The sequence below is a fragment of the Salvelinus fontinalis genome, unplaced genomic scaffold (assembly GCF_029448725.1).
Source record: "Salvelinus fontinalis isolate EN_2023a unplaced genomic scaffold, ASM2944872v1 scaffold_0002, whole genome shotgun sequence".
NCBI lineage: Eukaryota > Metazoa > Chordata > Actinopteri > Salmoniformes > Salmonidae > Salvelinus > Salvelinus fontinalis.
Genome location: NW_026600211.1, coordinates 1,452,162 through 1,472,391, shown reverse-complemented (window position 1 = coordinate 1,472,391; position 20,230 = coordinate 1,452,162). Strand labels below are relative to the sequence as shown.

Genomic DNA, 20,230 nt, shown 5'->3' with positions numbered 1-20,230 from the left:
CATACCTCCACCCTCAGTTGTGACGTCATCATGTAATGGTGGTAGCTGGATCTGGCAGTTCTTCCAAATGTCTCTCAACCCCATGTTTCCTCTAAAAGACACATCCTTTTAACAGCTTCTCAGTAAATCTAATATTGGCTTCCTACCAGCTCTCATGAGTTATTTCTTCTTCCTACACACTATATTTCTCTCTCCCTCTCTCTCTCTCTCCCTCCTTCCCTCTCTCTCTCCCTCCCTCAGGTGATCCTAGCGGAGGTGCTGTGTGACTGCAGCTCCTCCCAGGCCGTGGTGAAGGAGTTGCGGGTCAGTGCCAGCCCTCTGGAGCAGAGGAAGTTCTTGGCTGAGTCTGAGCCATACAGGTCAGAGAAACTGACATTTTGTGTCATCAGACACTTTTATTTAAGTTGTTTGTTTTTGTGGTTTCCTGAGTGTACAAAACATTAGGAACACCTACCTAATATTGAGTTGCACCCTCTTTTTCCCTCAGAACAGCCTCAAGTCAGGGCATGGACTCTACAAGGTGTCAAAAGCGTTCCACAGGGATGCTGGCCCAGATTGACTCCAATGCTTCCCACAGTTGTGTCAAGTTGGCTGGATGGCCTTTGGGTGGGGGACCATTCTTGATACACACGGGAAATTGTTGAGTGTGAAAAACCCAGCAGCTTTGCAGTTCTTGACACACTCAAACCAGTGTGCCTGACACCTACTACCATATCCCGTTCAAAGGCACTTAAATCTTGTGTCTTGCCCACTCACCCTCTGAATGACACATATACACAATCCATGTCTCGATTGTCTCAAGGTTTAAAAATCCTTATTTAACCTCTCCTCCCCTTTATCTACACTGATTGAAGTGGATTTAACAAGTGACATCAATAAAGGATCATAGCTTTCACCTGGATTCACCTGGTCAGTCTATGTCATGTTACGAGCAGGTGTTCCTTATGTTTGGTAGATTCAGTGTATATAAATCACAGTTCTTGGGATTAACTTCACAGTTAACTCCCAAACTGTATTTCACCCTGGTTGATTTGGTGCTGTTTGAAAAAGATCTACATGGACCAAGTCACATCAGTAGATGTGTTTAATTGTCGTGTGTCATATTGAGATGCTGGTAGTTAGAGACTGCATGCTGCATACAAGTGGTGCAGTGTTAGAACTGTAACATGGAGTGACAGATGACTACTGGTCTGACCTATTTATTATGCTCAATTTAGATTAAAATGACACTTGGCCTGCCATCTCTCTCCATCTCTCTCTCTCTCATAAACACTTACAGTTGCCTCTTTCTCTGTCACATATAGAAACACATGTTTCTCTATCATCTTTCTCTCTCGCTCCCCCTCTCTCTACTAGCTCTATCATCTTTCTCTCTCGCTCCCCCTCTCTCTAGCTCTATCATCTTTCTCTCTCGCTCCCCCTCTCTCTAGCTCTATCATCTTTCTCTCTCGCTCCCCCTCTCTCTAGCTCTATCTGTTTTCTATCGTCCTCTCCCCCTCTCTCTAGCTCTATCATCTTTCTCTCTCGCTCCCCCTCTCTCTAGCTCTATCTGTTTTCTATCGTCCTCTCCACCCCTCTCTCTAGCTCTATCATCTTTCTCTCTCGCTCCCCCTCTCTCTAGCTCTATCTATTTTCTATCGTCCTCTCCACCCTCTCTCTAGCTCTATCTGTTTTCTATCGTCCTCTCCCCCTCTCTCTAGCTCTATCTGTTTTCTTTCGTCCTCTCCCCCTCTCTCTAGTTCTGTCTGTTTTCTATCGTCCTCTCCCCCTCTCTCTAGCTCTGTCTGTTTTCTTTCGCCCTCTCCCCCTCTCTCTAGCGCTGTCTGTTTTCTTTCGTCCTCTCCCCCTCTCTCTAGCTCTGTTTGTTTTCTTTCGTCCTCTCCCCCCCTCTCTAGTCCTGTCTGTTTTCTTTCGTCCTCTCCCCCACTCTCTAGCTCTGTCTGTTTTCTTTCGTCCTCTCCCCCTCTCTCTAGTTCTGTCTGTTTTCTTTCATCCTCTCCCCCTCTCTCTAGCTCTGTTTGTTTTCTTTCGTCCTCTCCCCCTCTCTCTAGTTCTGTCTGTTTTCTTTCGTCCTCTCCCCCTCTCTCTAGTTCTGTCTGTTTTCTTTCGTCCTCTCTCCCTCTCTCTAGTTCTGTCTGTTTTCTTTCGTCCTCTCCCCCTCTCTCTAGCTCTATCTGTTTTCGATCGTCCTCTCCCCCTCTCTCTAGTTCTGTCTGTTTTCTTTCGTCCTCTCCCCCTCTCTCTAGCTCTGTCTGTTTTCTTTCGTCCTCTCCCCCTCTCTCTAGTTCTGTCTGTTTTCTTTCGTCCTCTCCCCTTCTCTCTAGCTCTGTCTGTTTTCTTTCGTCCTCTCCCCCTCTCTCTAGTTCTTTCTGTTTTCTATCGTCCTATCCCCCTCTCTCTAGCTCTGTCTGTTTTATTTCGTCCTCTCCCCTTCTCTCTAGTTCTGTCTGTTTTCTTTCGTCCTCTCCCCTCTCTCTAGCGCTGTCTGTTTTCTTTCGTCCTCTCCCCCTCTCTCTAGCGCTGTCTGTTTTCTTTTGTCCTCTCCCCCTCTCTCTAGTTCTGTCTGTTTTCTATCGTCATCTCCCCCTCTCTCTAGTTCTGTCTGTTTTCTTTCGTCCTCTCCACCCCTCTCTCTAGCTCTGTCTGTTTTCTTTCGTCCTCTCCACCCCTCTCTCTAGCTCTATCTGTTTTCTTTCGTCCTCTCCCCCTCTCTCTAGCTCTGTCTGTTTTCTATCGTCCTCTCCCCCTCTCTCTAGCGCTGTCTAATTTCTTTCGTCCTCACCCTCTCTCTCTAGTTTTGTCTGTTTTCTTTCGTCTTCTCCCCCTCTCTCTAGCTCTGTCTGTTTTCTATCGTCCTATCCCCCTCTCTCTAGTTCTGTCTGTTTTCTTTCGTCCTCTCCCCTTCTCTCTAGTTCTGTCTGTTTTCTTTCGTCCTCTCCCCTTCTCTCTAGCTCTGTCTGTTTTCTTTCATCCTCTCCCCCTCTCTCTAGCTCTGTCTGTTTTCTTTCATCCTCTCCCCCTCTCTCTAGTTCTGTCTGCTTTCTTTCGTCCTCTCCCATTCTCTCTAGTTCTGTCTGTTTTCTTTCGTCCTCTCCCCCTCTCTCTAGTTCTGTCTGTTTTCTTTCGTCCTCTCCACCCTCTATCTAGCTCTGTCTGTTTTCTTTCGTCCTCTCCCCCTCTCTCTAGCTCTATCTGTTTTCGATCGTCCTCTCCCCCTCTCTCTAGTTCTGTCTGTTTTCTTTCGTCCTCTCCACCCTCTATCTAGCTCTGTCTGTTTTCTTTCGTCCTCTCCCCCTCTCTCTAGCTCTGTCTGTTTTCGATCGTCCTCTCCCCCTCTCTCTAGTTTTGTCTGTTTTCTATCATCCTCTCCCCCTCTCTCTAGTTCTGTCTGTTTTCTTTCGTCCTCTCCCCCTCTCTCTAGTTCTGTCTGTTTTCTTTCGTCCTCTCCACCCTCTATCTAGCTCTGTCTGTTTTCTTTCGTCCTCTCCCCCTCTCTCTAGTTCTGTCTGTTTTCTTTCATCCTCTCCCCCTCTCTCTAGCTCTGTCTGTTTTCTTTCATCCTCTCCCCCTCTCTCTAGCTCTGTCTGTTTTCTTTCGCCCTCTCCCCCTCTCTCTAGCGCTGTCTGTTTTCTTTTGTCCTCTCCCCCTCTCTCTAGCTCTGTCTGTTTTCTTTCGCCCTCTCCCCCTCTCTCTAGCGCTGTCTGTTTTCTTTCGTCCTCTCCCCCTCTCTCTAGCTCTGTCTGTTTTCTTTCGTCCTCTCCCCCTCTCTCTAGCTCTGTCTGTTTTCTTTCGTCCTCTCCCCCTCTCTCTAGCTCTGTCTGTTTTCTTTCGTCCTCTCCCCCTCTCTCTAGCTCTGTCTGTTTTCTTTCGTCCTCTCCCCCTCTCTCTAGCTCTGTCTGTTTTCTTTCGTCCTCTCCCCTTCTCTCTAGCTCTGTCTGTTTTCTTTCGTCCTCTCCCCCTCTCTCTAGCTCTGTCTGTTTTCTTTCGTCCTCTCCCCCTCTCTCAAGCTCTGTCTGTTTTCTTTCGTCCTCTCCCCCTCTCTCTAGCTCTGTCTGTTTTCTTTCATCCTCTCCCCCTCTCTCTAGCTCTTTCTTTCTTTCGTCCTCTCCCCCTCTCTCTAGTTCTGTCTTTTTTCTTTTGCCCTCTCCCCCTCTCTCTAGCGCTGTCTGTTTTCTTTCGTCCTCTCCCCCTCTCTCTAGCTCTATCTGTTTTCTTTCGTCCTCTCCCCCTCTCTCTAGTTCTGTCTGTTTTCTATCGTCCTCTCCCCCTCTCTCTAGTTCTGTCTGTTTTCTTTCGTCCTCCCCCCTCTCTCTAGCTCTTTCTTTCTTTCGTCCTCTCCCCCTCTCTCTAGTTCTGTCTGTTTTCTTTCGTCCTCTCCCCCTCTCTCTAGCTCTGTCTGTTTTCTTTCGTCCTCTCCCCCTCTCTCTAGCTCTGTCTGTTTTCTTTCGCCCTCTCCCCCTCTCTCTAGCGCTGTCTGTTTTCTTTCGTCCTCTCCCCCTTCTCTCTAGCTCTGTCTGTTTTCTTTCATCCTCTCCCCCTCTCTCTAGCTTTGTCTTTCTTTCGTCCTCTCCCTCTCTCTCTAGTCCTGTCTTTTTTCTTTTGCCCTCTCCCCCTCTCTCTAGCGCTGTCTGTTTTCTTTCGTCCTCTCCCCCTCTCTCTAGCTCTGTCTGTTTTCTTTCGCCCTCTCCCCCTCTCTCTAGCTCTGTCGGTTTTCTTTCATCCTCTCCCCCTCTCTCTAGCTCTTTCTGTTTTCTTTCTCCCTCTCCCCCTCTCTCTAGTTCTGTCTGTTTTCTATCGTCCTCTCCCCCTCTCTCTAGCTCTGTCTGTTTTCTTTCGTCCTCTCCCCCTCTCTTTAGCTCTGTCTGATTTCTTTCGTCCTCTCCCCCTCTCTCTAGTTCTGTCTGTTTTCTTTCGTCCTCTCCCCCTTTCTCTAGTTCTGTCTGTTTTCTATCATCCTCTCCCCCTCTCTCTAGTTCTGTCTGTTTTCTTTCGTCCTCTCCCCCTCTCTCTAGTTCTGTCTGTTTTCTTTCGTCCTCTCCACCCTCTATCTAGCTCTGTCTGTTTTCTTTCGTCCTCTCCCCCTCTCTCTAGTTCTGTCTGTTTTCTTTCATCCTCTCCCCCTCTCTCTAGCTCTGTCTGTTTTCTTTCGTCCTCTCCCCCTCTCTCTAGCTCTGTCTGTTTTCTTTCGCCCTCTCCTCCTCTCTCTAGCGCTGTCTGTTTTCTTTTGTCCTCTCCCCCTCTCTCTAGCTCTGTCTGTTTTCTTTCGCCCTCTCCCCCTCTCTCTAGAGCTGTCTGTTTTCTTTCGTCCTCTCCCCCTCTCTCTAGCTCTGTCTGTTTTCTTTCGTCCTCTCCCCCTCTCTCTATCTCTGTCTGTTTTCTTTCGTCCTCTCCCCCTCTCTCTAGCTCTGTCTGTTTTCTTTCGTCCTCTCCCCCTCTCTCTAGCTCTGTCTGTTTTCTTTCGCCCTCTCCCCCTCTCTCTAGTGCTGTCTGTTTTCTTTCGTCCTCTCCCCCTCTCTCTAGCTCTGTCTGTTTTCTTTCGTCCTCTCCCCTTCTCTCTAGCTCTGTCTGTTTTCTTTCATCCTCTCCCCCTCTCTCTAGCTCTGTCTTTCTTTCGTCCTCTCCCCCTCTCTCTAGTTCTGTCTTTTTTCTTTTGCCCTCTCCCCCTCTCTCTAGCGCTGTCTATTTTCTTTCGTCCTCTCCCCCTCTCTCTAGTTCTGTCTGTTTTCTGTCGTCCTCTCCCCCTCTCTCTAGTTCTGTCTGTTTTCTTTCGTCCTCTCCCCCTCTCTCTAGTTCTGTCTGTTTTCTTTCATCCTCTCCCCCTCTCTCTAGTTCTGTCTGTTTTCTTTCGTCCTCTCCCCCTCTCTCTAGCTCTATCTTTTTTCGATCGACCTCTCCCCCTCTCTCTATATGGGGCGGCAGGGTAGCCTAGTGGTTAGAGCGTTGGACTAGTAACCGAAAGGTTGCAAGTTCAAATCCCCGAGCTGACAAGGTACAAATCTGTCGTTTTGCCCCTGAACAGGCAGTTAACCCACTGTTCCTAGGCCGTCATTGAAAATAAGAATTTGTTCTTAACTGACTTGCCTAGTTAAATAAAGGTAAAATAAAAATAAATAAAATAGTTCTGTCTGTTTTCTTTCGTCCTCTCCCCCTCTCTCTGGCTCTGTGTGTTTTCTTTCGTCCTCTCCCCCTCTCTCTAGTTCTGTCTGTTTTCTTTCATCCTCTCCCCCTCTCTCTAGCTCTGTTTGTTTTCTTTCGTCCTCTCCCCCCCTCTCTAGTCTTGTCTGTTTTCTTTCGTCCTCTCCCCCTCTCTCTAGTTCTGTCTATTTTCTTTCGTCCTCTCCCCTTCTCTCTAGCTCTGTCTGTTTTCTTTCGTCCTCTCCCCCTCTCTCTAGTTCTTTCTGTTTTCTATCGTCCTATCCCCCTCTCTCTAGCGCTGTCTGTTTTATTTCGTCCTCTCCCCTTCTCTCTAGTTCTGTCTGTTTTCTTTCGTCCTCTCCCCCTCTCTCTAGCGCTGTCTGTTTTCTTTCGTCCTCTCCCCCTCTCTCTAGCTCTATCTGTTTTCTTTCGTCCTCTCCCCCTCTCTCTAGCTCTGTCTGTTTTCTATCGTCATCTCCCCCTCTCTCTAGTTCTGTCTGTTTTCTTTCATCCTCTCCACCCCTCTCTCTAGCTCTGTCTGTTTTCTTTCGTCCTCTCCACCCCTCTCTCTAGCTCTATCTGTTTTCTTTCGTCCTCTCCCCCTCTCTCTAGCTCTGTCTATTTTCTATCGTCCTCTCCCCCTCTCTCTAGCGCTGTCTGTTTTCTTTCGTCCTCTCCACTTCTCTCTAGCTCTGTCTGTTTTCTTTCGTCCTCTCTCCTTCTCTCTAGTTCTGTCTGTTTTCTTTCGTCCTCTCTCCTTCTCTCTAGTTCTGTCTGTTTTCTTTCGTCCTCTCCCCCTCTCTCTAGTTCTGTCTGTTTTCTTTCGTCCTCTCCCCTTCTCTCTAGCTCTGTCTGTTTTCTTTCACCCTCTCCCCCTCTCTCTAGCTCTGTCTGTTTTCTTTCGTCCTCTCCCCCTCTCTCTAGTTCTGTCTGTTTTCTTTCGTCCTCTCCACCCTCTATCTAGCTCTGTCTGTTTTCTTTCGTCCTCTCCCCCTCTCTCTAGCTCTATCTGTTTTCGATCGTCCTCTCCCCCTCTCTCTAGTTCTGTCTGTTTTCTTTCGTCCTCTCCACCCTCTATCTAGCTCTGTCTGTTTTCTTTCGTCCTCTCCCCCTCTCTCTAGCTCTGTCTGTTTTCGATCGTCCTCTCCCCCTCTCTCTAGTTCTGTCTGTTTTCTATCATCCTCTCCCCCTCTCTCTAGTTCTGTCTGTTTTCTTTCGTCCTCTCCCCCTCTCTCTAGTTCTGTCTGTTTTCTTTCGTCCTCTCCACCCTCTATCTAGCTCTGTCTGTTTTCTTTCGTCCTCTCCCCCTCTCTCTAGTTCTGTCTGTTTTCTTTCATCCTCTCCCCCTCTCTCTAGCTCTGACTGTTTTCTTTCGTCCTCTCCCCCTCTCTCTAGCTCTGTCTGTTTTCTTTCGCCCTCTCCTCCTCTCTCTAGCGCTGTCTGTTTTCTTTTGTCCTCTCCCCCTCTCTCTAGCTCTGTCTGTTTTCTTTCGCCCTCTCCCCCTCTCTCTAGCGCTGTCTGTTTTCTTTCGTCCTCTCCCCCTCTCTCTAGCTCTGTCTGTTTTCTTTCGTCCTCTCCCCTTCTCTCTAGCTCTGTCTGTTTTCTTTCGTCCTCTCCCCCTCTCTCTAGCTCTGTCTGTTTTCTTTCGTCCTCTCCCCCTCTCTCTAGCTCTGTCTGTTTTCTTTCGCCCTCTCCCCCTCTCTCTAGCGCTGTCTGTTTTCTTTCGTCCTCTCCCCCTCTCTCTAGCTCTGTCTGTTTTCTTTCATCCTCTCCCCTTCTCTCTAGCTCTGTCTGTTTTCTTTCATCCTCTCCCCCTCTCTCTAGCTTTGTCTTTCTTTCGTCCTCTCCCCCTCTCTCTAGTTCTGTCTTTTTTCTTTTGCCCTCTCCCCCTCTCTCTAGCGCTGTCTGTTTTCTTTCGTCCTCTCCCCCTCTCTCTAGTTCTGTCTGTTTTCTTTCGACCTCTCCCCCTCTCTCTAGCTCTGTCGGTTTTCTTTCGTCCTCTCCCCCTCTCTCTAGCTCTGTCTGTTTTCTTTCTCCCTCTCCCCCTCTCTCTAGTTCTGTCTGTTTTCTATCGTCCTCTCCCCCTCTCTCTAGCTCTGTCTGTTTTCTTTCGTCCTCTCCCCCTCTCTCTAGCTCTATCTGTTTTCTTTCGTCCTCTCCCCCTCTCTCTAGTCCTGTCTGTTTTCTTTCGTCCTCTCCCCCTCTCTCTAGCTCTGTCTGTTTTCTTTCGTCCTCTCCCCCTCTCTCTAGTTCTGTCTGTTTTCTTTCATCCTCTCCCCCTCTCTCTAGCTCTGTCTGTTTTCTTTCGTCCTCTCCCCCCCTCTCTAGTCCTGTCTGTTTTCTTTCGTCCTCTCCCCCTCTCTCTAGCTCTATCTGTTTTCTTTCGTCCTCTCCCCCTCTCTCTAGTCCTGTCTGTTTTCTTTCGTCCTCTCCCCTTCTCTCTAGCTCTGTCTGTTTTCTATCGTCCTATCCCCCTTTCTCTAGCTCTGTCTGTTTTCTATCGTCCTCTCCCCCTCTCTCTAGCTCTGTCTGTTTTCTTTCGTCCTCTCCCCTCTCTCTAGCGCTGTCTTTTTTCTATCGTCCTCTCCCCCTCTCTTTAGCTCTGTCTGTTTTCTTTCGTCCTCTCCCCCTCTCTCTAGCTCTGTCTGTTTTCTTTCGTCCTCTCCCCCTCTCTCTAGTTCTGTCTGTTTTCTTTCGTCCTCTCCCCCTCTCTCTAGTTCTGTCTGTTTTCTTTCGTCCTCTCCCCCTCTCTCTAGTTCTGTCTGTTTTCTTTCATCCTCTCCCCCTCTCTCTAGCTCTGTCTGTTTTCTTTCGTCCTCTCCCCCTCTCTCTAGCTCTGTCTGTTTTCTTTCGCCCTCTCCTCCTCTCTCTAGCGCTGTCTGTTTTCTTTTGTCCTCTCCCCCTCTCTCTAGCTCTGTCTGTTTTCTTTCGCCCTCTCCCCCTCTCTCTAGCGCTGTCTGTTTTCTTTCGTCCTCTCCCCCTCTCTCTAGCTCTGTCTGTTTTCTTTCGTCCTCTCCCCCTCTCTCTAGCTTTGTCTTTCTTTCGTCCTCTCCCCCTCTCTCTAGTTCTGTCTTTTTTCTTTTGCCCTCTCCCCCTCTCTCTAGCGCTGTCTGTTTTCTTTCGTCCTCTCCCCCTCTCTCTAGCTCTGTCTGTTTTCTTTCGCCCTCTCCCCCTCTCTCTAGCTCTGTCGGTTTTCTTTCGTCCTCTCCCCCTCTCTCTAGCTCTGTCTGTTTTCTTTCGTCCTCTCCCCCTCTCTCTAGCTCTGTCTGTTTTCTTTCGTCCTCTCCCCTTCTCTCTAGCTCTGTCTGTTTTCTTTCGTCCTCTCCCCCTCTCTCTAGCTCTGTCTGTTTTCTTTCGTCCTCTCCCCCTCTCTCAAGCTCTGTCTGTTTTCTTTCGTCCTCTCCCCCTCTCTCTAGCTCTGTCTGTTTTCTTTCATCCTCTCCCCCTCTCTCTAGCTCTTTCTTTCTTTCGTCCTCTCCCCCTCTCTCTAGTTCTGTCTTTTTTCTTTTGCCCTCTCCCCCTCTCTCTAGCGCTGTCTGTTTTCTTTCGTCCTCTCCCCCTCTCTCTAGCTCTATCTGTTTTCTTTCGTCCTCTCCCCCTCTCTCTAGTTCTGTCTGTTTTCTATCGTCCTCTCCCCCTCTCTCTAGTTCTGTCTGTTTTCTTTCGTCCTCTCCCCCTCTCTCTAGCTCTTTCTTTCTTTCGTCCTCTCCCCCTCTCTCTAGTTCTGTCTGTTTTCTTTCGTCCTGTCCCCCTCTCTCTAGCTCTGTCTGTTTTCTTTCGTCCTCTCCCCCTCTCTCTAGCTCTGTCTGTTTTCTTTCGCCCTCTCCCCTTCTCTCTAGCGCTGTCTGTTTTCTTTCGTCCTCTCCCCCTTCTCTCTAGCTCTGTCTGTTTTCTTTCATCCTCTCCCCCTCTCTCTAGCTTTGTCTTTCTTTCGTCCTCTCCCTCTCTCTCTAGTTCTGTCTTTTTTCTTTTGCCCTCTCCCCCTCTCTCTAGCGCTGTCTGTTTTCTTTCGTCCTCTCCCCCTCTCTCTAGCTCTGTCTGTTTTCTTTCGCCCTCTCCCCCTCTCTCTAGCTCTGTCGGTTTTCTTTCATCCTCTCCCCCTCTCTCTAGCTCTGTCTGTTTTCTTTCTCCCTCTCCCCCTCTCTCTAGTTCTGTCTGTTTTCTATCGTCCTCTCCCCCTCTCTCTAGCTCTGTCTGTTTTCTTTCGTCCTCTCCCCCTCTCTTTAGCTCTGTCTGATTTCTTTCGTCCTCTCCCCCTCTCTCTAGTTCTGTCTGTTTTCTTTCGTCCTCTCCCCCTTTCTCTAGTTCTGTCTGTTTTCTATCATCCTCTCCCCCTCTCTCTAGTTCTGTCTGTTTTCTTTTGTCCTCTCCCCCTCTCTCTAGTTCTGTCTGTTTTCTTTCGTCCTCTCCACCCTCTATCTAGCTCTGTCTGTTTTCTTTCGTCCTCTCCCCCTCTCTCTAGTTCTGTCTGTTTTCTTTCATCCTCTCCCCCTCTCTCTAGCTCTGTCTGTTTTCTTTCGTCCTCTCCCCCTCTCTCTAGCTCTGTCTGTTTTCTTTCGCCCTCTCCTCCTCTCTCTAGCGCTGTCTGTTTTCTTTTGTCCTCTCCCCCTCTCTCTAGCTCTGTCTGTTTTCTTTCGCCCTCTCCCCCTCTCTCTAGAGCTGTCTGTTTTCTTTCGTCCTCTCCCCCTCTCTCTAGCTCTGTCTGTTTTCTTTCGTCCTCTCCCCCTCTCTCTATCTCTGTCTGTTTTCTTTCGTCCTCTCCCCCTCTCTCTAGCTCTGTCTGTTTTCTTTCGTCCTCTCCCCCTCTCTCTAGCTCTGTCTGTTTTCTTTCGCCCTCTCCCCCTCTCTCTAGTGCTGTCTGTTTTCTTTCGTCCTCTCCCCCTCTCTCTAGCTCTGTCTGTTTTCTTTCGTCCTCTCCCCTTCTCTCTAGCTCTGTCTGTTTTCTTTCATCCTCTCCCCCTCTCTCTAGCTCTGTCTTTCTTTCGTCCTCTCCCCCTCTCTCTAGTTCTGTCTTTTTTCTTTTGCCCTCTCCCCCTCTCTCTAGCGCTGTCTGTTTTCTTTCGTCCTCTCCCCCTCTCTCTAGTTCTGTCTGTTTTCTGTCGTCCTCTCCCCCTCTCTCTAGCGCTGTCTGTTTTCTTTCGTCCTCTCCCCCCCTCTCTAGTCTTGTCTGTTTTCTTTCGTCCTCTCCCCCTCTCTCTAGTTCTGTCTATTTTCTTTCGTCCTCTCCCCTTCTCTCTAGCTCTGTCTATTTTCTTTCGTCCTCTCCCCCTCTCTCTAGTTCTTTCTGTTTTCTATCGTCCTATCCCCCTCTCTCTAGCGCTGTCTGTTTTATTTCGTCCTCTCCCCTTCTCTCTAGTTCTGTCTGTTTTCTTTCGTCCTCTCCCCCTCTCTCTAGCGCTGTCTGTTTTCTTTCGTCCTCTCCCCCTCTCTCTAGCTCTATCTGTTTTCTTTCGTCCTCTCCCCCTCCCTCTAGCTCTGTCTGTTTTCTATCGTCATCTCCCCCTCTCTCTAGTTCTGTCTGTTTTCTTTCATCCTCTCCACCCCTCTCTCTAGCTCTGTCTGTTTTCTTTCGTCCTCTCCACCCCTCTCTCTAGCTCTATCTGTTTTCTTTCGCCCTCTCCCCCTCTCTCTAGCGCTGTCTGTTTTCTTTCGTCCTCTCCCCCTCTCTCTAGCTCTGTCTGTTTTCTTTCGTCCTCTCCCGTTCTCTCTAGCTCTGTCTGTTTTCTTTCGTCCTCTCCCCCTCTCTCTAGTTCTGTCTGTTTTCTATCGTCCTCTCCCCCTCTCTCTAGCTCTGTCTGTTTTCTTTCGCCCTCTCCCCCTCTCTCTAGCGCTGTCTGTTTTCTTTCGTCCTCTCCCCCTCTCTCTAGCTCTGTTTGTTTTCTTTCGTCCTCTCCCCCCCTCTCTAGTCCTGTCTGTTTTCTTTCGTCCTCTCCCCCACTCTCTAGCTCTGTCTGTTTTCTTTCGTCCTCTCCCCCTCTCTCTAGTTCTGTCTGTTTTCTTTCATCCTCTCCCCCTCTCTCTAGCTCTGTTTGTTTTCTTTCGTCCTCTCCCCCTCTCTCTAGTTCTGTCTGTTTTCTTTCGTCCTCTCCCCCTCTCTCTAGTTCTGTCTGTTTTCTTTCGTCCTCTCTCCCTCTCTCTAGTTCTGTCTGTTTTCTTTCGTCCTCTCCCCCTCTCTCTAGCTCTATCTGTTTTCGATCGTCCTCTCCCCCTCTCTCTAGTTCTGTCTGTTTTCTTTCGTCCTCTCCCCCTCTCTCTAGCTCTGTCTGTTTTCTTTCGTCCTCTCCCCCTCTCTCTAGTTCTGTCTGTTTTCTTTCGTCCTCTCCCCTTCTCTCTAGCTCTGTCTGTTTTCTTTCGTCCTCTCCCCCTCTCTCTAGTTCTTTCTGTTTTCTATCGTCCTATCCCCCTCTCTCTAGCTCTGTCTGTTTTATTTCGTCCTCTCCCCTTCTCTCTAGTTCTGTCTGTTTTCTTTCGTCCTCTCCCCTCTCTCTAGCGCTGTCTGTTTTCTTTCGTCCTCTCCCCCTCTCTCTAGCGCTGTCTGTTTTCTTTTGTCCTCTCCCCCTCTCTCTAGTTCTGTCTGTTTTCTATCGTCATCTCCCCCTCTCTCTAGTTCTGTCTGTTTTCTTTCGTCCTCTCCACCCCTCTCTCTAGCTCTGTCTGTTTTCTTTCGTCCTCTCCACCCCTCTCTCTAGCTCTATCTATTTTCTTTCGTCCTCTCCCCCTCTCTCTAGCTCTGTCTGTTTTCTATCGTCCTCTCCCCCTCTCTCTAGCGCTGTCTAATTTCTTTCGTCCTCACCCTCTCTCTCTAGTTTTGTCTGTTTTCTTTCGTCTTCTCCCCCTCTCTCTAGCTCTGTCTGTTTTCTATCGTCCTATCCCCCTCTCTCTAGTTCTGTCTGTTTTCTTTCGTCCTCTCCCCTTCTCTCTAGTTCTGTCTGTTTTCTTTCGTCCTCTCCCCTTCTCTCTAGCTCTGTCTGTTTTCTTTCATCCTCTCCCCCTCTCTCTAGCTCTGTCTGTTTTCTTTCATCCTCTCCCCTTCTCTCTAGCTCTGTCTGTTTTCTTTCATCCTCTCCCCCTCTCTCTAGCTTTGTCTTTCTTTCGTCCTCTCCCCCTCTCTCTAGTTCTGTCTTTTTTCTTTTGCCCTCTCCCCCTCTCTCTAGCTCTGTCTGTTTTCTTTCGTCCTCTCCCCCTCTCTCTAGTTCTTTCTGTTTTCTATCGTCCTATCCCCCTCTCTCTAGCTCTGTCTGTTTTATTTCGTCCTCTCCCCTTCTCTCTAGTTCTGTCTGTTTTCTTTCGTCCTCTCCCCTCTCTCTAGCGCTGTCTGTTTTCTTTCGTCCTCTCCCCCTCTCTCTAGCGCTGTCTGTTTTCTTTTGTCCTCTCCCCCTCTCTCTAGTTCTGTCTGTTTTCTATCGTCATCTCCCCCTCTCTCTAGTTCTGTCTGTTTTCTTTCATCCTCTCCACCCCTCTCTCTAGCTCTGTCTGTTTTCTTTCGTCCTCTCCACCCCTCTCTCTAGCTCTATCTGTTTTCTTTCGCCCTCTCCCCCTCTCTCTAGCGCTGTCTGTTTTCTTTCGTCCTCTCCCCCTCTCTCTAGCTCTGTCTGTTTTCTTTCGTCCTCTCCCGTTCTCTCTAGCTCTGTCTGTTTTCTTTCGTCCTCTCCCCCTCTCTCTAGTTCTGTCTGTTTTCTATCGTCCTCTCCCCCTCTCTCTAGCTCTGTCTGTTTTCTTTCGCCCTCTCCCCCTCTCTCTAGCGCTGTCTGTTTTCTTTCGTCCTCTCCCCCTCTCTCTAGCTCTGTTTGTTTTCTTTCGTCCTCTCCCCCCCTCTCTAGTCCTGTCTGTTTTCTTTCGTCCTCTCCCCCACTCTCTAGCTCTGTCTGTTTTCTTTCGTCCTCTCCCCCTCTCTCTAGTTCTGTCTGTTTTCTTTCATCCTCTCCCCCTCTCTCTAGCTCTGTTTGTTTTCTTTCGTCCTCTCCCCCTCTCTCTAGTTCTGTCTGTTTTCTTTCGTCCTCTCCCCCTCTCTCTAGCTCTATCTGTTTTCGATCGTCCTCTCCCCCTCTCTCTAGTTCTGTCTGTTTTCTTTCGTCCTCTCCCCCTCTCTCTAGCTCTGTCTGTTTTCTTTCGTCCTCTCCCCCTCTCTCTAGTTCTGTCTGTTTTCTTTCGTCCTCTCCCCTTCTCTCTAGCTCTGTCTGTTTTCTTTCGTCCTCTCCCCCTCTCTCTAGTTCTTTCTGTTTTCTATCGTCCTATCCCCCTCTCTCTAGCTCTGTCTGTTTTATTTCGTCCTCTCCCCTTCTCTCTAGTTCTGTCTGTTTTCTTTCGTCCTCTCCCCTCTCTCTAGCGCTGTCTGTTTTCTTTCGTCCTCTCCCCCTCTCTCTAGCGCTGTCTGTTTTCTTTTGTCCTCTCCCCCTCTCTCTAGTTCTGTCTGTTTTCTATCGTCATCTCCCCCTCTCTCTAGTTCTGTCTGTTTTCTTTCGTCCTCTCCACCCCTCTCTCTAGCTCTGTCTGTTTTCTTTCGTCCTCTCCACCCCTCTCTCTAGCTCTATCTATTTTCTTTCGTCCTCTCCCCCTCTCTCTAGCTCTGTCTGTTTTCTATCGTCCTCTCCCCCTCTCTCTAGCGCTGTCTAATTTCTTTCGTCCTCACCCTCTCTCTCTAGTTTTGTCTGTTTTCTTTCGTCTTCTCCCCCTCTCTCTAGCTCTGTCTGTTTTCTATCGTCCTATCCCCCTCTCTCTAGTTCTGTCTGTTTTCTTTCGTCCTCTCCCCTTCTCTCTAGTTCTGTCTGTTTTCTTTCGTCCTCTCCCCTTCTCTCTAGCTCTGTCTGTTTTCTTTCATCCTCTCCCCCTCTCTCTAGCTCTGTCTGTTTTCTTTCATCCTCTCCCCCTCTCTCTAGTTCTGTCTGTTTTCTTTCGTCCTCTCCCATTCTCTCTAGTTCTGTCTGTTTTCTTTTGTCCTCTCCCCCTCTCTCTAGTTCTGTCTGTTTTCTTTCGTCCTCTCCACCCTCTATCTAGCTCTGTCTGTTTTCTTTCGTCCTCTCCCCCTCTCTCTAGCTCTATCTGTTTTCGATCGTCCTCTCCCCCTCTCTCTAGTTCTGTCTGTTTTCTTTCGTCCTCTCCACCCTCTATCTAGCTCTGTCTGTTTTCTTTCGTCCTCTCCCCCTCTCTCTAGCTCTGTCTGTTTTCGATCGTCCTCTCCCCCTCTCTCTAGTTTTGTCTGTTTTCTATCATCCTCTCCCCCTCTCTCTAGTTCTGTCTGTTTTCTTTCGTCCTCTCCCCCTCTCTCTAGTTCTGTCTGTTTTCTTTCGTCCTCTCCACCCTCTATCTAGCTCTGTCTGTTTTCTTTCGTCCTCTCCCCCTCTCTCTAGTTCTGTCTGTTTTCTTTCATCCTCTCCCCCTCTCTCTAGCTCTGTCTGTTTTCTTTCATCCTCTCCCCCTCTCTCTAGCTCTGTCTGTTTTCTTTCGCCCTCTCCCCCTCTCTCTAGCGCTGTCTGTTTTCTTTTGTCCTCTCCCCCTCTCTCTAGCTCTGTCTGTTTTCTTTCGCCCTCTCCCCCTCTCTCTAGCGCTGTCTGTTTTCTTTCGTCCTCTCCCCCTCTCTCTAGCTCTGTCTGTTTTCTTTCGTCCTCTCCCCCTCTCTCTAGCTCTGTCTGTTTTCTTTCGTCCTCTCCCCCTCTCTCTAGCTCTGTCTGTTTTCTTTCGTCCTCTCCCCCTCTCTCTAGCTCTGTCTGTTTTCTTTCGTCCTCTCCCCCTCTCTCTAGCTCTGTCTGTTTTCTTTCGTCCTCTCCCCTTCTCTCTAGCTCTGTCTGTTTTCTTTCGTCCTCTCCCCCTCTCTCTAGCTCTGTCTGTTTTCTTTCGTCCTCTCCCCCTCTCTCAAGCTCTGTCTGTTTTCTTTCGTCCTCTCCCCCTCTCTCTAGCTCTGTCTGTTTTCTTTCATCCTCTCCCCCTCTCTCTAGCTCTTTCTTTCTTTCGTCCTCTCCCCCTCTCTCTAGTTCTGTCTGTTTTCTTTCGTCCTCTCCACCCTCTATCTAGCTCTGTCTGTTTTCTTTCGTCCTCTCCCCCTCTCTCTAGTTCTGTCTGTTTTCTTTCATCCTCTCCCCCTCTCTCTAGCTCTGTCTGTTTTCTTTCATCCTCTCCCCCTCTCTCTAGCTCTGTCTGTTTTCTTTCGCCCTCTCCCCCTCTCTCTAGCTCTGTCTGTTTTCTTTCGTCCTCTCCCCCTCTCTCTAGCTCTGTCTGTTTTCTTTCGCCCTCTCCCCCTCTCTCTAGCGCTGTCTGTTTTCTTTCGTCCTCTCCCCCTCTCTCTAGCTCTGTCTGTTTTCTTTCGTCCTCTCCCCCTCTCTCTAGCTCTGTCTGTTTTCTTTCGTCCTCTCCCCCTCTCTCTAGCTCTGTCTGTTTTCTTTCGTCCTCTCCCCCTCTCTCTAGCTCTGTCTGTTTTCTTTCGTCCTCTCCCCCTCTCTCTAGCTCTGTCTGTTTTCTTTCGTCCTCTCCCCTTCTCTCTAGCTCTGTCTGTTTTCTTTCGTCCTCTCCCCCTCTCTCTAGCTCTGTCTGTTTTCTTTCGTCCTCTCCCCCTCTCTCAAGCTCTGTCTGTTTTCTTTCGTCCTCTCCCCCTCTCTCTAGCTCTGTCTGTTTTCTTTCATCCTCTCCCCCTCTCTCTAGCTCTTTCTTTCTTTCGTCCTCTCCCCCTCTCTCTAGCGCTGTCTGTTTTCTTTCGTCCTCTCCCCCTCTCTCTAGCTCTGTTTGTTTTCTTTCGTCCTCTCCCCCCCTCTCTAGTCCTGTCTGTTTTCTTTCGTCCTCTCCCCCACTCTCTAGCTCTGTCTGTTTTCTTTCGTCCTCTCCCCCTCTCTCTAGTTCTGTCTGTTTTCTTTCATCCTCTCCCCCTCTCTCTAGCTCTGTTTGTTTTCTTTCGTCCTCTCCCCCTCTCTCTAGTTCTGTCTGTTTTCTTTCGTCCTCTCCCCCTCTCTCTAGTTCTGTCTGTTTTCTTTCGTCCTCTCTCCCTCTCTCTAGTTCTGTCTGTTTTCTTTCGTCCTCTCCCCCTCTCTCTAGCTCTATCTGTTTTCGATCGTCCTCTCCCCCTCTCTCTAGTTCTGTCTGTTTTCTTTCGTCCTCTCCCCCTCTCTCTAGCTCTGTCTGTTTTCTTTCGTCCTCTCCCCCTCTCTCTAGTTCTGTCTGTTTTCTTTCGTCCTCTCCCCTTCTCTCTAGCTCTGTCTGTTTTCTTTCGTCCTCTCCCCCTCTCTCTAGTTCTTTCTGTTTTCTATCGTCCTATCCCCCTCTCTCTAGCTCTGTCTGTTTTATTTCGTCCTCTCCCCTTCTCTCTAGTTCTGTCTGTTTTCTTTCGTCCTCTCCCCTCTCTCTAGCGCTGTCTGTTTTCTTTCGTCCTCTCCCCCTCTCTCTAGCGCTGTCTGTTTTCTTTTGTCCTCTCCCCCTCTCTCTAGTTCTGTCTGTTTTCTATCGTCATCTCCCCCTCTCTCTAGTTCTGTCTGTTTTCTTTCGTCCTCTCCCCCTCTCTCTAGTTCTGTCTGTTTTCTTTCGTCCTCTCCACCCTCTATCTAGCTCTGTCTGTTTTCTTTCGTCCTCTCCCCCTCTCTCTAGCTCTGTCTGTTTTCTATCATCCTCTCCCCCTCTCTCTAGTTCTGTCTGTTTTCTTTCGTCCTCTCCCCCTCTCTCTAGTTCTGTCTGTTTTCTTTCGTCCTCTCCACCCTCTATCTAGCTCTGTCTGTTTTCTTTCGTCCTCTCCCCCTCTCTCTAGTTCTGTCTGTTTTCTTTCATCCTCTCCCCCTCTCTCTAGCTCTGTCTGTTTTCTTTCATCCTCTCCCCCTCTCTCTAGCTCTGTCTGTTTTCTTTCGCCCTCTCCCCCTCTCTCTAGCGCTGTCTGTTTTCTTTTGTCCTCTCCCCCTCTCTCTAGCTCTGTCTGTTTTCTTTCGCCCTCTCCCCCTCTCTCTAGCGCTGTCTGTTTTCTTTCGTCCTCTCCCCCTCTCTCTAGCTCTGTTTTCTTTCGTCCTCTCCTCCTCTCTCTAGCTCTGTCTGTTTTCTTTCGTCCTCTCCCCCTCTCTCTAGCTCTGTCTGTTTTCTTTCGTCCTCTCCCCCTCTCTCTAGCTCTGTCTGTTTTCTTTCGTCCTCTCCCCCTCTCTCTAGCTCTGTCTGTTTTCTTTCGTCCTCTCCCCTTCTCTCTAGCTCTGTCTGTTTTCTTTCGTCCTCTCCCCCTCTCTCTAGCTCTGTCTGTTTTCTTTCGTCCTCTCCCCCTCTCTCTAGCTCTGTCTGTTTTCTTTCGTCCTCTCCCCTTCTCTCTAGCTCTGTCTGTTTTCTTTCGTCCTCTCCCCCTCTCTCTAGCTCTGTCTGTTTTCTTTCGTCCTCTCCCCCTCTCTCAAGCTCTGTCTGTTTTCTTTCGTCCTCTCCCCCTCTCTCTAGCTCTGTCTGTTTTCTTTCATCCTCTCCCCCTCTCTCTAGCTCTTTCTTTCTTTCGTCCTCTCCCCCTCTCTCTAGTTCTGTCTGTTTTCTTTCGTCCTCTCCACCCTCTATCTAGCTCTGTCTGTTTTCTTTCGTCCTCTCCCCCTCTCTCTAGTTCTGTCTGTTTTCTTTCATCCTCTCCCCCTCTCTCTAGCTCTGTCTGTTTTCTTTCATCCTCTCCCCCTCTCTCTAGCTCTGTCTGTTTTCTTTCGCCCTCTCCCCCTCTCTCTAGCTCTGTCTGTTTTCTTTCGTCCTCTCCCCCTCTCTCTAGCTCTGTCTGTTTTCTTTCGCCCTCTCCCCCTCTCTCTAGCGCTGTCTGTTTTCTTTCGTCCTCTCCCCCTCTCTCTAGCTCTGTCTGTTTTCTTTCGTCCTCTCCCCCTCTCTCTAGCTCTGTCTGTTTTCTTTCGTCCTCTCCCCCTCTCTCTAGCTCTGTCTGTTTTCTTTCGTCCTCTCCCCCTCTCTCTAGCTCTGTCTGTTTTCTTTCGTCCTCTCCCCCTCTCTCTAGCTCTGTCTGTTTTCTTTCGTCCTCTCCCCTTCTCTCTAGCTCTGTCTGTTTTCTTTCGTCCTCTCCCCCTCTCTCTAGCTCTGTCTGTTTTCTTTCGTCCTCTCCCCCTCTCTCAAGCTCTGTCTGTTTTCTTTCGTCCTCTCCCCCTCTCTCTAGCTCTGTCTGTTTTCTTTCATCCTCTCCCCCTCTCTCTAGCTCTTTCTTTCTTTCGTCCTCTCCCCCTCTCTCTAGCGCTGTCTGTTTTCTTTCGTCCTTTCCCCCTCTCTCTAGCTCTGTTTGTTTTCTTTCGTCCTCTCCCCCCCTCTCTAGTCCTGTCTGTTTTCTTTCGTCCTCTCCCCCTCTCTCTAGTTCTGTCTGTTTTCTTTCGTCCTCTCCACCCTCTATCTAGCTCTGTCTGTTTTCTTTCGTCCTCTCCCCCTCTCTCTAGTTCTGTCTGTTTTCTTTCATCCTCTCCCCCTCTCTCTAGCTCTGTCTGTTTTCTTTCATCCTCTCCCCCTCTCTCTAGCTCTGTCTGTTTTCTTTCGCCCTCTCCCCCTCTCTCTAGCGCTGTCTGTTTTCTTTTGTCCTCTCCCCCTCTCTCTAGCTCTGTCTGTTTTCTTTCGCCCTCTCCCCCTCTCTCTAGCGCTGTCTGTTTTCTTTCGTCCTCTCCCCCTCTCTCTAGCTCTGTTTTCTTTCGTCCTCTCCTCCTCTCTCTAGCTCTGTCTGTTTTCTTTCGTCCTCTCCCCCTCTCTCTAGCTCTGTCTGTTTTCTTTCGTCCTCTCCCCCTCTCTCTAGCTCTGTCTGTTTTCTTTCGTCCTCTCCCCCTCTCTCTAGCTCTGTCTGTTTTCTTTCGTCCTCTCCCCTTCTCTCTAGCTCTGTCTGTTTTCTTTCGTCCTCTCCCCCTCTCTCTAGCTCTGTCTGTTTTCTTTCGTCCTCTCCCCCTCTCTCTAGCTCTGTCTGTTTTCTTTCGTCCTCTCCCCTTCTCTCTAGCTCTGTCTGTTTTCTTTCGTCCTCTCCCCCTCTCTCTAGCTCTGTCTGTTTTCTTTCGCCCTCTCCCCCTCTCTCTAGCGCTGTCTGTTTTCTTTTGTCCTCTCCCCCTCTCTCTAGCTCTGTCTGTTTTCTTTCGCCCTCTCCCCCTCTCTCTAGCGCTGTCTGTTTTCTTTCGTCCTCTCCCCCTCTCTCTAGCTCTGT

At 49.3% G+C, this 20,230-nt stretch overlaps 1 protein-coding gene across 4 annotated transcripts in view; it reads left to right on the top strand.

Annotated features, from left to right (window-relative positions):
* LOC129841919 (uncharacterized) overlaps positions 1–20,230 on the top strand; it is a 92,283-nt gene that overhangs the window by 7,919 nt on the left and 64,134 nt on the right. For all 4 annotated transcript variants that reach the window (XM_055910286.1, XM_055910287.1, XM_055910285.1 and 1 more), the window contains exon 5: positions 241–359. In XM_055910286.1, the coding sequence (XP_055766261.1) occupies positions 241–359 (119 nt within the window). The remainder of the gene's footprint in view (positions 1–240; positions 360–20,230) is intronic.